The sequence below is a fragment of the Meleagris gallopavo genome, chromosome 7 (genome assembly GCF_905368555.1).
Source record: "Meleagris gallopavo chromosome 7, MGAL_WU_HG_1.1, whole genome shotgun sequence".
NCBI lineage: Eukaryota > Metazoa > Chordata > Aves > Galliformes > Phasianidae > Meleagris > Meleagris gallopavo.
This window is the reverse complement of record NC_139410.1, coordinates 29971398-29986726: the sequence shown is the minus strand read 5'-3', so window position 1 is coordinate 29986726 and position 15329 is coordinate 29971398. Positions and strand designations below refer to the sequence as shown.

Sequence of the window (15329 nt, the reverse complement as noted above, 5' to 3'; positions counted from 1 at the left end):
CCCTTCTGCTAGCATTTTCAATACCTGTGATACAGAGCAGTGCTTTCCAACAACTGGTCCATAGGATTATATTATTATGTTTTTAAATGAGTTAAATCATGAAGTCTGGAATTATAAGGTTGACAGTAAGATGTAGAAATAGGAGAAACTAAAGGGAACTAAAAGGATCTGTTTGTCCAAACAGTCTGGAAACCACCAATAATGAATATACATTGTGAGAAGCACAATGGATTGTTTTTCTCCTACGTATGCCTTTAGGAGCAATGTACAGAGCCCTGTAGGTGAATATCCCATCACACTTATTGCAAGTACTACTATGGCAATTCCTCCAATGTTTCTACAATTCTTGTGAAAAACAATGTGAAACCAACAATTCTTTCTATATAGGGCAGTTTTTGAAGCTTTGGAAGTGACTTATATTGAGCACCAGAGGACAGAATCAGGTTAATCAGGCAGGTCTTGCTTTTCAGAAAGCCGTGCTGGCTACACCTGATTGCCTGATTGTCCTGTATGGGCTGTGAGATGACATCCCTGGTACTGAGGTCAGACTGGTAAGCCTGTAATTCTCTCAGTAGTCCTTCCTGCCCTTCTTGTACGCTGGAGTCAGATGTGGAAACTGACAGTCAGCTGGGACCTCCCCAGTTAGCCTGGACTATAAATGGAGATGAATCCTTTGTGTATGTTCTGGAGAGGATCTGACTGACATCTCAACTTGCCTGGAGTTTGCAGAGATGCTTCATTTTCTTTTGGAGACAGATTTGTGTGGGTGTGTATGTAGACACAGTTTCTGCATGTATCAACACCTAAGCACAAGTTATTTCTTGATCAGGCTGTGACCTCCTTTCTCATTTGTCTGAAGATGTTTTTAATAAAAGCATTCATATTTTATGAATTTAGAGATGTAGTGACACACCTCTACATTCATGAACACTTGTTTTTGAAGGAAATGTTATTTCTCTCCTATCGTTATAACATAGCTAGGATGCTTGCATACTTGTTCTAGACTTCTGGCGGTGTGCTGTAGGGAGGCCTGGCAGTGCCCTCTGTCTAGTTTAGGTGTGTGCAGTGCTGACTTGGGCTTTCTCTGTGTGAGTGCAGGTGCCTAAACATTGAATGTGTTTGGAGGAAGTGGTGGCTATGAATAAATTCATTTGGAAAGCACAGAAAAGTCACAGAATTCTTGATTTGTTTTTTTCTCAAGACAGAGGGACCGTACCGCTACAGTTACAGATTCCACTTATTTCTGTTCTTATTTCTTATGTAGCTGCAAAACTTTATTTTTGTAGGACCTGTTTCAGCATGATGTGCCAAGTTATTATTTCAGTGATGTACTCCTGACCCCTAGGGAAAAAATTTGCCACTCATCAGTTCTTTTTTTTTTCTTTTTTCTTTTTTTTTTTTTCTTCTCACTTTCTTTGTTCCTAAAGCACTTGCAGGAATTGTTAGAAGTAGGCCAGCTGCTCTTCTTTCCAGGGTATTTGGAATTAAATTTTCTGATAATTTTAGCTGTTCTTCATTACATCTGACTTGGGAAGTTAATCAACATTTGGCACTGGGAATATAAACCTTCGCTGTGTTTACCCTTCCACTTAATTTTAAATGAATCATTCTCAGATCACGCAATTTCAGTTGGCTGTTTTTTTTTAACAGTGTTGAGTATTGAGCCTAAAATAGAATCACTTCTTTGTGGCTCAGAAATGATTTACTTTTTTTTTTTCCTAGCTATCAGATTCAGAATATTTTCCCTACTATTACTCACAGCATTTGTTCTCCAGCCTATGTTGGCCATAATAAGACAATTCCCATTGGAAAAGGAATTAGCATTTCTTTATTGTTGTTTCTGAGAGCTGTATCCATAGGCAGTACCAACTCTGCAGACTTGGTGCATATATTTAGTGATACTCCATAGTGTTGATGACATTATGCTATGATTTCTGTATTTAAAACTCACATTAAGCATAGTTTTCAAGCATTGTTTTGTGTTTGGATTTGCTAGTGTTAGCATTTGACAGCTCTCCAATAAAAATTCTTCTTTTTTTTGCCTTTTTACCTTTTCTGTGTCAATCACTCTATATTCTTGAATAATAAGTATACAATGGTATATTTCAATTTGACTGTTGCCACTAAGAATTTGCAAACATTTTCTATTTGAGAAGGCTAAAACCAGCCCAACCCAGCAACACTGAGAGTGACTGTTTTAATTTTACCTGGGGTTGTAAATCAATACCATTTACTATTCAGTTACTGCTTATGTTTCCCCAGATAATAGTATAACACATGTAATGTCAATGCAGTTTGGCATTTGTCCTCATTAGTATGGCAAAGGACACTTTTTTGCAAGAGTAAGCAAGCATCGCGCCATATTTCTGACATTTCCTTCAGAACAAAGAAGGAAAATGTAATCAATTTGTATACAAAAGACGTGATGCACATCTGATGTGGCGCCTCCGATGCTTTTATAAATGAAATCCCTTGTAAGATTAGGCTGCTTGTAATTCTATCACATACTATTGATTGTTGAACGGAAGCTAGGAGTGGCACAGTGTAGCTTTTTGAGCTCTGGTTTATTTGCTAATTCAATCATTTATAATAAATATGTAATATATTTAACATCAGCAGCTGAATTAGAGGTCAATAACAATATAGGAAATACTACTTGTGACTAATGTGCCTAAGACATGTCCTTGTACATGCTTCTCTTTATTTTCTTACATATATGCATATCATTTATTGCATACCATTTCAAATCCAATGACTGAGCATATGAATTATACTTTAGAATCTTGTTTTATAATGACCACAGTGATATTTCATATGGTATGCTGCCTTGTTGTTTGGCCTTAAATGATCAATTTAGCCCTAAAACAAGCATGTTGTTACAGATTGGTGAGAATGTTGCAGATATGAAAACCAGCTGAAATATTGCTGATCACTTTTCCTCAGCTCTGGCTTGCACATTGTTTTAAGTGATTAATGAAAAGTCTTGCTTTCAGGTCTCAGCTCAGCGATAGGAAGTAAGTGCTGGCCATGTGGTGGGTTATGTGATACAGATTGCTGGTCACAACTCAGGTAATGCCCTTCACAGCCCCTATGCCTGTGATCAGCTCTTACCTTACTGTCGTCATTATTTACTTCTTGAAGTGCTCTGCTCTGTGGAATTGCTTTGTCACAGTGCTTCAGCACTAAAGGTGCAAGTTGAAGCATTCATAAGAATTTTTTTTTGGTGCTAATAATAGATCTTTATGTCTCCTTGTGAAGAGTTTGCTACCTGAGTCAGACACAGGGCTGTCTGTTTGTTTTCTGACTGTGCAAAGCAATTAAAAGCTTCATCCCTTTTGAAGTCAGCTGGTAAGATGGGCCCTCCGGCTTCCCAGAAGCTGCCTCTAGACTGATTACATAAACTATTCATTACTTGTGAGAAAGCAGGATAGAAATTTGGACTCTCTATCTGTATAAACAACATCCTTCAGGGGAAGAGCAGGGGAACCAGTCCTTTCTGTTAACTTTGGGGAGCGGCCTGCCAGCAGTGTGCCGGATGGGTGAGGGGAGAGGGAGCTGCCGAGGTGCTGCAGGATCAGGCTGTTGTAGGGATGCGAGACAGGTGGTGAGGAGCAGAGAGGGGCAAAATCGGTATTTAACACCACAAAGCTGGCTCAGTTTGGCCTAGGCACAACATTGCTTCTGCCAACAGCAGCTACAGCGTTCCAGAAATACAGCCCTCCTTCCTGAGCCAAGGCGTCTCGTTTTAATTTAAACCCTCCTTTCCCAGGCAAGGCTCAGCAGAGAAGAGGTACCACACTGCAAAACATTGCCTTCTCTAGGTTGGGGAGAGAGGAATGGGATGAAGGAGTGGTGCCAGCAGCTCCTGGCTGTGCCCGGGTCACAGAGAAAGCAGAGGAGAGTGGAAGGAAAGCTGCAGCTCTGGGAGGAGAATACAGAATGGGTCAGAGTACAGGAAGGCCAAAGAGGAGAATCATGCATACAGATTTTAGCCTTAATTGTACACGTGCTGTGATCACTGGTTACGAGCACTGAAGGTTCCTTCTTGTTCCAATACCAGTAAATACCTTCTTGCTCAACACTGTAAACTTAAGGTGAAGTGAAAACATTTCTGCATCCCCAAAGTGAAAATGAATGTAAAGGATGGTAAATGCAGGATGGGGGGGAGGGGGGAGGGGGAAATAATGGGTAGAAATAATATGGTTTGAAAGTAGGGCAAAGTCTTAAATTCAGAATTAGTAAGACGTTCTAGAAAGATGCCAGGAGCACAAATCAGCTAAAATTTAGTTACTAGCCTGAGAATTGTGTTAAAGCATCCCCACCTACTAAGCCAAGCACTGAAGCATCCCCTGCAGCTTTTTTTAGTTTCTACAATAGATTTGGAAAGATCAAAGTCGCAACACCATCAACAAATTTTCCTTAAGCCTCAAGATGACTGCTTTTGGTGAGATGTTTGAAAGCAGGGACAAAAGAATTGTCACGTTTTTTGAAGGCCTCCATTCTCATTTGCAGGGGTGGGAACAATGCACTGGGATGAAGTGCAGGAAGGCTGCCTGCTGACCACTATTATTCCCTTTCTGGGACCAAAGAAAGCATCATAGGAAAGCTTTCTTTTGGGACACTGTCACAGCATAAAATGCTGTGTAATGAGATGGCCATTCAGGCTGAGCAGCTAGTTTTGTGCACACTGTTGTTTTATACATGAAGCCATCTAGTAGGATACGCATGTCCATTCACTGAGGTTTCGTGTGGGGTGTAGTAGTAACAAGTGAATATGATCAAAAGAAATGGAAAAGGAAAAGCTTTATTTACAATGCTGAGAAGCTTTTACCATATGGAAACGATCAGAATTTAAATTTTTATCATCTGTCACAATTTGCTGCTGCTGCTTTAATTAAAATAACACCATGAATACGTACGGTGAGTCTGGCAAGATGTGCTTCGTGCTGTTAATGACCGTCAGATGCTAAGGCAAAGGGACACAGAGGGGGCACAGTGGAGGGAAGATCCTGAGGGAGACAGTGCCAGATGGCTGGGCTTGTTTTATTAATTTAGCTCTCTATTCTGGCCTCTTGTCTTTCTTTCTCCCAAGGATGGGTTGGTTTGACGGCAGTCACTTCACATCATGGTACGATGTGTTTAACTCTTGGAGCACTGCAGCAGCAAGGGGAGTGCACCAGCCCCGTGTGCCCTTGCTCTGTAGCCCTGAGGATCAGGTGGTCAGTGTTGTTCCTTCCAGCTGTCACATCCTCTGCTATGTGGCCTAACAGCAGAGCCAGCTGCTGTCCTAAACAACTTCCAGCCTCTCTCCCTGTGTGTGGGCCCCAAGGAGCATTTCGAGCAGCTCTTTGCTCTGTTGCAAAACCTTCTTGCTTGATGCTTCTTCCAGCTGCCTGGGCATCCAGAAAGCACAGCAAAGGCCTGGGAGTCAAAGTAGGTGATTTTTTTTTACACTTCAGTTTTGTCTCCTCGGCTGGTACTGCAGTGTCGGCCGCCTCCGTGTGGGTGTTGTATGGAACTGCTCTGAGCTGGTGATCGTTAGGTATTAATTAAGTTTTGACATCCAGAGGAAAAAAGAGGGAAAGGAGTCTTCTGACAAAACCTATTGTGAACAGACTAAAGCAAGGAGAGGAGATTTTTAGTTTCTTCCCCTTCTCTGTTCACTGTGATGGCAGAGAAGCTCTGATGGACCAGATCTCCTGCTGTATTGGTGGCTGTCAATTTAGTATTAGAACCAAAATGAGGCTTGTGCTCTATTATTGAAAAAAAAAATAAATTCAGGAAGTTTTTTGAGTTCCTGAAATCTCTATAAAATTCTGGCTTAACGAATTTATTATTTATTTATTTATTAAGAACACATACCACATTTAAGTTGTTTTGGCTGCCAGTAAAGCAATTAGTGAGACTATTTTTGATCACAATACAATAGCTGGAACACATGTCAAGATGCATGTCAATGTTCCTTGAGTTTGGTAACGCTGAAAAATCCCAAACCACCTGAATTCATCCAAAAAATCTGTGGTACGATCGAAATAATGTGGCACCCCTTTGCACTGCTCTTTTCATCCCCTCCACAGTCACCCTTTAAATCCTGCTTGACTCTTTTCAGCAGCAGTAACTCCTGAGAAGCAGTTCCTATTGCCCATCAGGTAGTGACCAACTGAGTTGATATTCTGTAGCAAGGAAAAGAAATGCAGGGCCTTCATATGCTTGAAAGCATCATGATCAGGTTTTTGTCACTCTTACTATTGCAAATGAAGTGAAAAGAAATTGGCTATCTAAGGAATGTTTGTGTGAGAATGGCACTCTGCTAACTTGGGGTGGAGACTCAGTGGTCCTCAGGTTGATGTTGGACGTTGTTCTGCTTCAGGTTATTCTTACTCATGCTGTTTATTTAATATTAGTTAAAATATTTAGTTAAGTGTTAGCTGAAATTAGATTAAAATCTGAAGACCAACGAGAGTTTAATCAGACTATCAAAATTAAATCTTGGGGCCATAGTAAATATACTGACATCAAGCAAACTTTACTAGACCTTCCCTAGCTCTCCAAAATTGCTTGAGTACATTCCAGTCATTTTGGTAGAATAACTTTATCAATGTTTTTTATCCCACTGTTACCCACTTGCCTTTATTCTGTTTTCTAACTTCTTGTGTTCCATGCTCTTTCCCTCAGCACATTTTGTTGTAATATTCAATATTGTACCGGGACTAGAAGGAATGGGCTCTTGGCAGACAGAGAATGAAATAGTTTGAAAATACAACATAGAAAACTGTACTAAAACAGACCAAATGGCAGGCTTTGAGGATGTGAGCACATCACACCTGTAATTACGAATACCTTCCTAAGCAGCTTTTCACAACCCTTTTTTTCATTTCTTTGCGCCTTGAGTTGCTGCTAAAATAAAATAATGGAAATGGATGGAACTGCTGATGAATCACTGTGACAACGTTCACTAGAAGTGGGGGTTTTTGCCAGAGTATTTTAATCAGTAACAGGGTCCCTGTGGCACTGGCCCACTTAGACCTGCAGATAAAAATATTCTTGCTGTTTCCTTTATTTGTACGGGTTACAACAGCTTAAATTAAAGCTTGTTTTAAGAGTAATATAATTCATCTACTTTGAAGCATTGTGGTTAGATGGCAGAAGAAGAAACACAGGGACTGCTGTTAGGTGCCTGATTGCAGCAGCTGTGTTTCAGTACCCAGCGGTTTCCTTGCATCCCACCTGTTACCATCAGATTAACGCAGTGGAAGGGCGATACGAGTGTAATAGCAAAGGGACCAACACAAATGGGATGGTGTTACAAAGGAAAAGTCCTCACCCATTTCTGAAGATCCAGGCTCACAGGAAAGACTCCACAAGGGAGGGATCTCCAACCAGAGATCATTCCACAGTAGCAGTCAGCCATTAAATGGGATCTAAGAGAGGTGCAGCCAGATTCCATCTCTTCTGGTCACACACATGAATTGCCTTCACCTGTGCTCCCAGGGCTGACCTGGTCCTTTCCCCGGGTGCTCAGTCAGTGGATCAAAGCTGTAACTCAGCAGTTCCCATGTTCCACCTGAACACCAACTAGTGAGGAGAAGGAGGCAGGTACCTGCAGATGGCCTTTTAGAGAAGGATGTTAGACAATAATCAGATACTCTTATTTGCCTTATGTAGACTCTCAGCTTGTGGTTGAGGGAACCTGGGGAGCCCATGCTATATAATCAAGTTAAATATTGTGGATAATTCTGTAGCTGTGAAAATTTATATTCTAAGAGCTAAGCCTGCACATCAGTAGTAAAGCTCTTAAGACTGTTGCTTGAATCAGAACTTTACATTACTTTAGAAAGAATACTGAATTATTATTTCTTGCACACAAAAACATCAACAAAGGTCTGGTAAGTGGAATCTCAATCCTTCATCCTGCATGCAGACTTCCTTATTGATTGCATTAGATGTTAGGTTACTAGGCAGTCTGCAGTCAGCCCAGCAGGTGGTTCATCTCCTCAATCTCAGGAGTTTGAGTCTATTCAAAATGTGTTGCTTGGAACCATCATTAATTATGTTTGCAAGAGCAATTACTGCTGTCTGAAAGCCATAACCTAGGAAATCTTTTTCTCAAGTTGTATACTTCAATGGCACAAATAATTGCATAGTAACTATTAATATTTGTCATTTAATTATACTGCACAGGACCAGAAAATATACTAATGTCTGACGTCTTTTCTTTCAGGATGACTTTCTGTACAGTGTCTCCGTTTTAAGTGGCATCCTCTGCACTGTTTTGGCAGTAATCAAGTTTATGCTGGGCAAGGTCCTTACAAGCAGAGCACTGATAACTGATGGTGAGTGTGAATACAAACCTGTTGCACTTACAGATTCTCCCAGGGAATGTGTAGACCCAGAGATACAAGTGATCCTTGCACAAGGGCAACTGGGGAAGTGTATTGAAATGAGAAAGTGGAAAAACACAAAACAGAGCAATTTTTGACCTCTGGCTTCTTACATAAATGCCGCAGCTGCAATGAGTACCTCTGATGGAAGTCAAACAGTTAATGGGTAGCTAGAGCAATAATGGAAAGTTAGAGAGAGCACATAGTCTGCATTAGGTGTATATTTGCCAGAGGTTGGAGTTCAGTGTAGGGATATGACAACAATTCGTAGAGATTTGGCTAAGTCACATCTGTCCTCATTGCCTGCACCTGGTGAGCAGGTTCATCCCTACTGCTGAAATATAGAAAGTCTGCAGCAGAAAAAGCCACTCTGCTTTCAGAAGGAGTCTCAGCCATCATTCAGACTTCCTCCTGTAGAGGTAATTTGCTGCCCTGGTTCTTTTCCTGTCATCTGCTCAGTACAGCCAGTACAGTAAGACACGTGGAAAACAATGCCACTGCTTATTGTCCTGCACCCTGCCAGGGTTTGTCATGTGGTGAAACTCATGCAGTGCTTGGAAGCTCTCACTGCTCCAGCCCTCAGTGCAGGTGCCCAGCTGTTGCTCTTTGTAAAGGCATGTGTAAGGCATGTTTTGAGGTGAGCTCCAATACTTCTCTCACTTACAAGGCTAAAGCTTGTGGATCTTCAGAAAGCCCCAGAGGTCTGCTCTGCAAACATGTGAGCCCATGGGAGGATGGAGATGTCACAGATCCCTACAAACCTCCATCACACGACAGTTTGAAATGTTCTGTTAGGATACACAGTACTGTGTAAATGATTCATGGATTGTGATTGTTTTACTCTGCTAAAAATTTCAGTTTAAGGAAACTCTATTTTCAGTTTACTCTTGGGATGCATGAAATTACTTTATCTTAAAATATTTAAACCTACTTAATTATTTTGTGGTAGATGGGAACACATACATTTTATATTGTCCCACATATAAATACTTTGTGTCTATTTATGTATTAAAATAAGCAAAAAAAATAATCAAAACAGCAGTGCAGAATGTAGAACTAAGCTACTGCCTCTCTCTGTGTGTAGCTGCAATAGACGTTGTTGTTTCTATTCCTTAGTCTAGATTCTTCTAGGCATTTTGAATCAAAAGGATCTCCAGTCTGCAAAATGGATTCTGGAAAGGATCCTGGGAGCTGCAGACCAGTGAGTCTGCCTTATTTTGCTGTCAGAGTGTAAGCAGGACATGTTTCCTAGGCAGATTAACCTTCATTCTAAAAAAAAAACGTGTGGCTTGTTTTTTAAACAGTCAGCTTTTTCAGACAAAATATTAGGTGAAAAATTCCTGAATAATTCTAGCTTTGAGTTGGGAAATTGATTCCCTCCTAATTACATCCTTGAGCTAATTATATTGCTACTGAGCTGGAGCTTGATCATTCTTTGATTAAAAAAATTAGGGAATACGATATACAATTACCTTGTTCTGCTTATTACCTCTATTTTCTTCCTTCTAGGACTATTTTAGAAAATGTAGGAGGCTGGTATTACCATGTGTAGTTAAATATCTTCTTTCACAAAAAAGCATTTACATATATACTTAGTTTATTAACAACCAGGAGGAGACAGTATGATTCAATACCCGAGACAGATTTAGCACTCCCTTGCAATTCTTTTTTTAATGTTTTCTGTTTCCTACTAACTTACCTCCTGTGAATACTGGCTGTGGACCAGCGAACTGTTTTGAGTAATTCAAGCATACATTTTTCTTTCTTAAAAATACATGTATTTTTTTCTCTCATACATGCCAATCTCTATTAAGGATATGTATATATATATATTTTTTTTTTAAAGAAAAGGGCTTTACAACCATAGATTTTTGAAGCCTAAATTATGAAATAAAATGTTACTTGTACAATTTGTGTACAACGAAAGTTCATGGCCTTTTGGATATTAAAAACAGCTCTTTTATATCTTGAATCTTGTACCATCTCAAAGGACAAATGTAGGGATAAGACAGACAGGTAGTGTCAGCCAGTATTGCTGTAGATGTTAGATACCCATTTCCTTCCCAGATTTTGCCACCTGTTTTTTCCTGTGCTGACCTTATGCACAGAACGTGGTGTCTGGATTCATACCTGCAGCTGCTACATGATTTCCTGCCACACCAACAAAGAAAGATTTGCCTTGAATGGCAGTCAAGAAAAGAGACAATTTCCTTTGTAAGTAGCTTTTAGATCATTTGGAATCATCAGCCAATAATGACAAGGAAATTTCTTATTATTTCCTGACTTTTGGATATCGTGCTAATAGAATCTGGTTTAAGCTGGTACATGGAGCTAACACTGGTTTAAATTTATAGTGAATTAATTTATACTTAATATATTATTCATGCACAATGTATATTTCATTCACAGTAGAAGTAGGCTGTTATATTTCTTGGGAATACAAACAGACTAGGCACTAACAGAGTGCTTTGGGCGTATGCTGGTTTAGATATACTGGTATAATTATTCCAGTAATCAAGCACACATATGCAAGATTTGTGATCCCAGTGACATTACCACAGTCACAAAAAATTCCAGATCCTTTTCTCATAGCTCTGGGAGCCTGATACCTTTGTATTCCTCATTCTGCCACAGACTTGCTAAGTAACACTTGCTTTTCCATGCAAGGTTTCCTTTGGATTTAAATACCTACTGACAAAGATCTGGTGCATCTTAAAGTACGGACGGATTATAAAAATATTTCAGCTATAGAAGTAGTCAAGTGTTAGCTGCATCTTGGAGAAATGACTTAGTTTGGATGAGGTGGGATGTGATCAGCCTGGCTCAAAGAAGACATGCAGAAGTAAGTGTCACGCATGTGGTTGTTGGCAGACATGGAGAATTGGGCTGACTAGAGTTGACTTGACACAAAATATTGGCTATTTCAAGTTAGGCTTTTTCCTTTGTCATCAAGGTATCTACCAAATGAATGCATTATCAGGGACATTTTTTTGTTGTAGCACAACAGCAATGCATTCTGGCTTACTGTGGAACAGAAAAATCAGAAAAAGGAAGTTTGGAAAGGAAAGACTTTAAAGGGACAATCTTAGAAAGGAACAGTTTAAAAAAGAGAGGAAGAAAGGAATCAAAAATTATGTCTATAGAACTTATGAGTAATAAATATGAATCTGTTCCTGGGATTATTGTGTGTCTTTCCTAATGCAGTCCGTGGTAGATGCAGCTCTGAGCTATCGTGCCACATACAAGAAAACAAATACCTGGAATGGAGTAAAAACCTCTGTGATAACATCTGTGAACAGCTATTGTGCAAAATCATTTTCTTTTCATTTTCCTGGGTATCCTGGACTCTAGCTGAGTCCTGTTCAGAGAAAGGAAGAGACTTCAAGTCCCTTACTGATCTTCCTTTGATGTTCCAGTCAGGGCTCGCTGTGTGTGCTGCAGTACTTATTACCTTATGGAGACGATCTTTGGAAGATATCTATGCAAGGGGCTACAGCCAGTCAACCACTGGTTTACAGCTCAGAGGTAGTTGGTTCTGATTCACGATGATGAGCAACAAGAGGAAGAAATGCTGCACTGGCAGAGTCAGCATGGAGCAGTCCAGCTTTTGAAGGATTTAGCATCAAGAAAGGAAAGCTGTTTGAAACAAACAGCAGCTAGAATTAGGATTTGGAACTCAATAGATTCATGAGAAACAGTTGGGACCAACTGAACCAAGACACCCAGTACAAGGAAATGGATGTAAACTCTTATGTCAGAACAGACAAGTGACAGAGCTTATAAACACTGGTCAGACACCAGATATTGCAAGTTTGATTTGTAGAACAGAAACATTGCAGTCTGCTGGCTAACGGTGCAAACAAATGGCACGCAGGACACCTCATACAGGGATCTTCGCCCTCTCTGCAGTACTGGCACAACCACAGCTTTTCTCCCTACAGATGAACTCTTCTGATGTGACATTGTTGAGATTTGGTTCTTCCTCTTTTTTTTTTTCTTCTTTCTTTCCCTGTCTAGGCTTCAACTCTCTTGTAGGTGGAATAATGGGATTTTCCATCCTTCTTAGTGCAGAAGTCTTTAAACACAATTCTTCTGTCTGGTATCTGGATGGCAGTATAGGAGTTTTAATTGGACTTACAATATTTGCCTATGGAATCAAGTGAGTATCTCCCACTAGTAGGTATTATTTCAGTATGCACCGAAGATGGGCAGTCTTTTTAATGTAAAAAGTCATAGCTCTTAAAAGCCTGTGTAACTCCAGTTACTGCAATTTATTAGACCAGCTGCCAACAGTGTGGCACAGCACATGGAAACGGACAAAAGAGTGTCTGTCTCACATCACTAGGAAAGAAGCCAGAACTTAAAAGAAATGAGAATTGTTTTAATGAGGCATTTCTGTTACTGCATTTGGAAATATAGTAATGAAGCAGTTTTGGCTACAAAATATTCAAAAAATAACCAGTAATTTTAGGAGTGGTCTTATCTGTGATTTCTGTCTTACCTCCACCATGTAACAACTTTTGAACTGGAAGTTAGCCAATTTTTTTCAAATAATATTGTTTCTACTGAATGTTAAGATTATTTATTGACTCCAAGACATCAGAAACAGAATAATATTGAATGAAGCTTGCTACAATTTCCCTTGCCTGCAAGGAATATGAGGGTTTTGTGTTTCATTGCTCTTTCTCCATAAGAAAAGGGGGACATGCAACATCTTATTCAATTGGAATAGTGACTGCTGAGAGGTGGATGCAGTAAGTTCTCAACTGGAAGCTGTGTGTTTTTCTTCTCTTAATTGGAAAATTAGAAAATTAACATTTTAGTGGATAATGCCATTTTTGAAAAATGACTGTAATCACTATTATTTCCACTGCAAAACTAGCTGTTCTGGAAAACTGCAGAGGCAAACCAGTGCTGAAGTATTTAAATGTACCAAACAGCCTCAGAAGCCTTTGGAACAGCCTCAGAAGCCACGCTACACCCATGCCATCATTTGCTTCTGCATGGTGCCATGCATCTCTGCATAACCACTCCTGTGCTTTCCTTTGCAGGTTGCTTATTGATATGGTGCCCCGTGTACGGCAAACGCGCCACTACGAAATGTTTGAGTGAAGATCACAACCTCTTTGTAAGGACTCTAAAACTGCAGCAGTTTGGGCAAGTGGTGCCAATGGTATTTTATTAAATATGCCGTTTGTTTCCCGTGGTCCGTTTTTGTTAAAGTTTGTTTTAATGGGAAATCTCTCTGTAAAATTGGCATATGTGCACACTGCTTGCAATTCAGTGAAACAGCAGCATTTTTCTTTCAATATGCTATTGATTTCTGTGACGATAGAAAACATGCAGTTCTAACCCAGCTGCCACATTGTATATTCTGGAGTGAAAGTGTTCTTAATGATGTGATAAACCTGTGGGTAAAGAAGTGCCAGTTTCAGATCTTGTTTTTTTGCCCTGGCCTGTATTTTCCTAAACACATGCTGTAACAGAAGTGCAATCCTTGCTAACCTCTTTGGCTAATGGAATATCCTGTTGTAAAGAGCGGACTCCAAGAGCTGTGTTGCTTTGAAACACTTACCTGGGATCTCCCTTCGTCCCTTTTTAAATAGGCCCACAGAAAGAGTGGTTATAAATCTTTCTGGGATCAGAGCGGTTCTTCATTTTAGCCCTAACCTGAGTGAAACGATACCTCTTCAACTTAAATTCTATTTTTTCTTAAGAAGACACTGTTGATTGCTTTGCATGGACCAAACAAGCACACAAAGTATTACTGTACAGACCAAAGCCAAGAAGTCATGCAAGGAAGAGAAGCTGCTTGAGGATTGGGACTTTTTATTCTATTATACTTTCCACAGATGTGTTGGTGTGTGTGACTGTGGTTGCTCTGTAGTCTGACGATGGCACAGCAGTGGCTCAACTGGGTGGTGAGATAGAGATCTATTTATTAGATTTAGATTGTTCTGTAAAGTGTTGCTCACCTTCCATCGCACATCTTATGTATTACTTACTAGCAGGTTAAATTATCAAAGAAACTTGATGTATAAACAATAAAACTGGTATCTATTTTATACAATACCGTAAGTAACATTTAAAAACTATTTCCAGAATGTACCATAGAGCAAAGTCTTCCTGTATAGCAGCCTATTAAACTGGATTCTCTGGCTATATCCATTTTCTCTTTATCTTATATATTTCAGGTTGGCTTTCACAACACAGAGCCAGTATATTGCTTCTGTTTATCACAGGTGGATTAAAAATAGCAGACAGTCCACTGCAGAGGTTAAAATTGGATTGTGGTAAGTAGCCAAGTAGCTAGAAATCCCCATTTTTAGCTTCTCTACAATAGATTATGTAAATGAGAGTAGATCTATAATGAGACTGTTCAGTGACTGATGTACAGTGGGGACACTAATAGTTTACTGATGCATTGTGTTACCTACAACCATATTTCCCTTCAAATGTCACAGAGCAAGTTGTCAGCCAGATTCCCCAAGGTCCTTATTAAAGGCAAGCTCCCAGTGATGCGTGTAGGAAGAGACACCAAAGGGTGTCACTGACCTGACAGTGTCAATGTGAGGTGCACAGCACTGGCACGATGGCACTTGCTGTCTCTTGAAACAGAACAGAAAAGTCTTTACTGCAAAATGAATTCTGTTCTGCTGCGATAGCTGGCTTACACATATTTTGGATTAAGTTTATATAATTGTTTGTATACAAGCTCCTTAATATTGTTACTATCAGTGTCCTGGTGGTACTTGAGCCTTTCCTGGCGCTGGATGATGACAGACACCATCACACGTCACTCAGCTAAGATGGGAGCACAGCACTCGACAAGACAAAGGAGGTACTTTAAAAGCTTATTCAGCAGAAGGATGTATTGTACAGGAATTGTCCCTGTCCTCATTAGGTGGACTTTTAAATATCACGTACCGCCCCAAAATCCTTTCTTCA

General features: G+C 40.0%; 1 protein-coding gene across 4 annotated transcripts in view; it reads left to right on the top strand.

Moving 5' to 3' along the window:
• The window catches only part of TMEM163 (transmembrane protein 163), an 83978-nt gene extending 69525 nt beyond the window's left edge, over positions 1-14453 (top strand). For 3 of the 4 annotated variants that reach the window (XM_085228777.1, XM_085228775.1, XM_085228778.1), the window contains 3 exons: positions 8222-8333; positions 12399-12540; positions 13433-14453. In XM_085228777.1, coding sequence (XP_085084903.1) covers positions 8222-8333; positions 12399-12540; positions 13433-13493 — 315 coding nt within the window. In that variant the 3' untranslated portion in view covers positions 13494-14453. The remainder of the gene's footprint in view (positions 1-8221; positions 8334-12398; positions 12541-13432) is intronic. The other variant, XM_085228776.1, reaches the window with a different exon arrangement.
• The last annotated feature ends 876 nt before the right edge of the window (positions 14454-15329 follow it).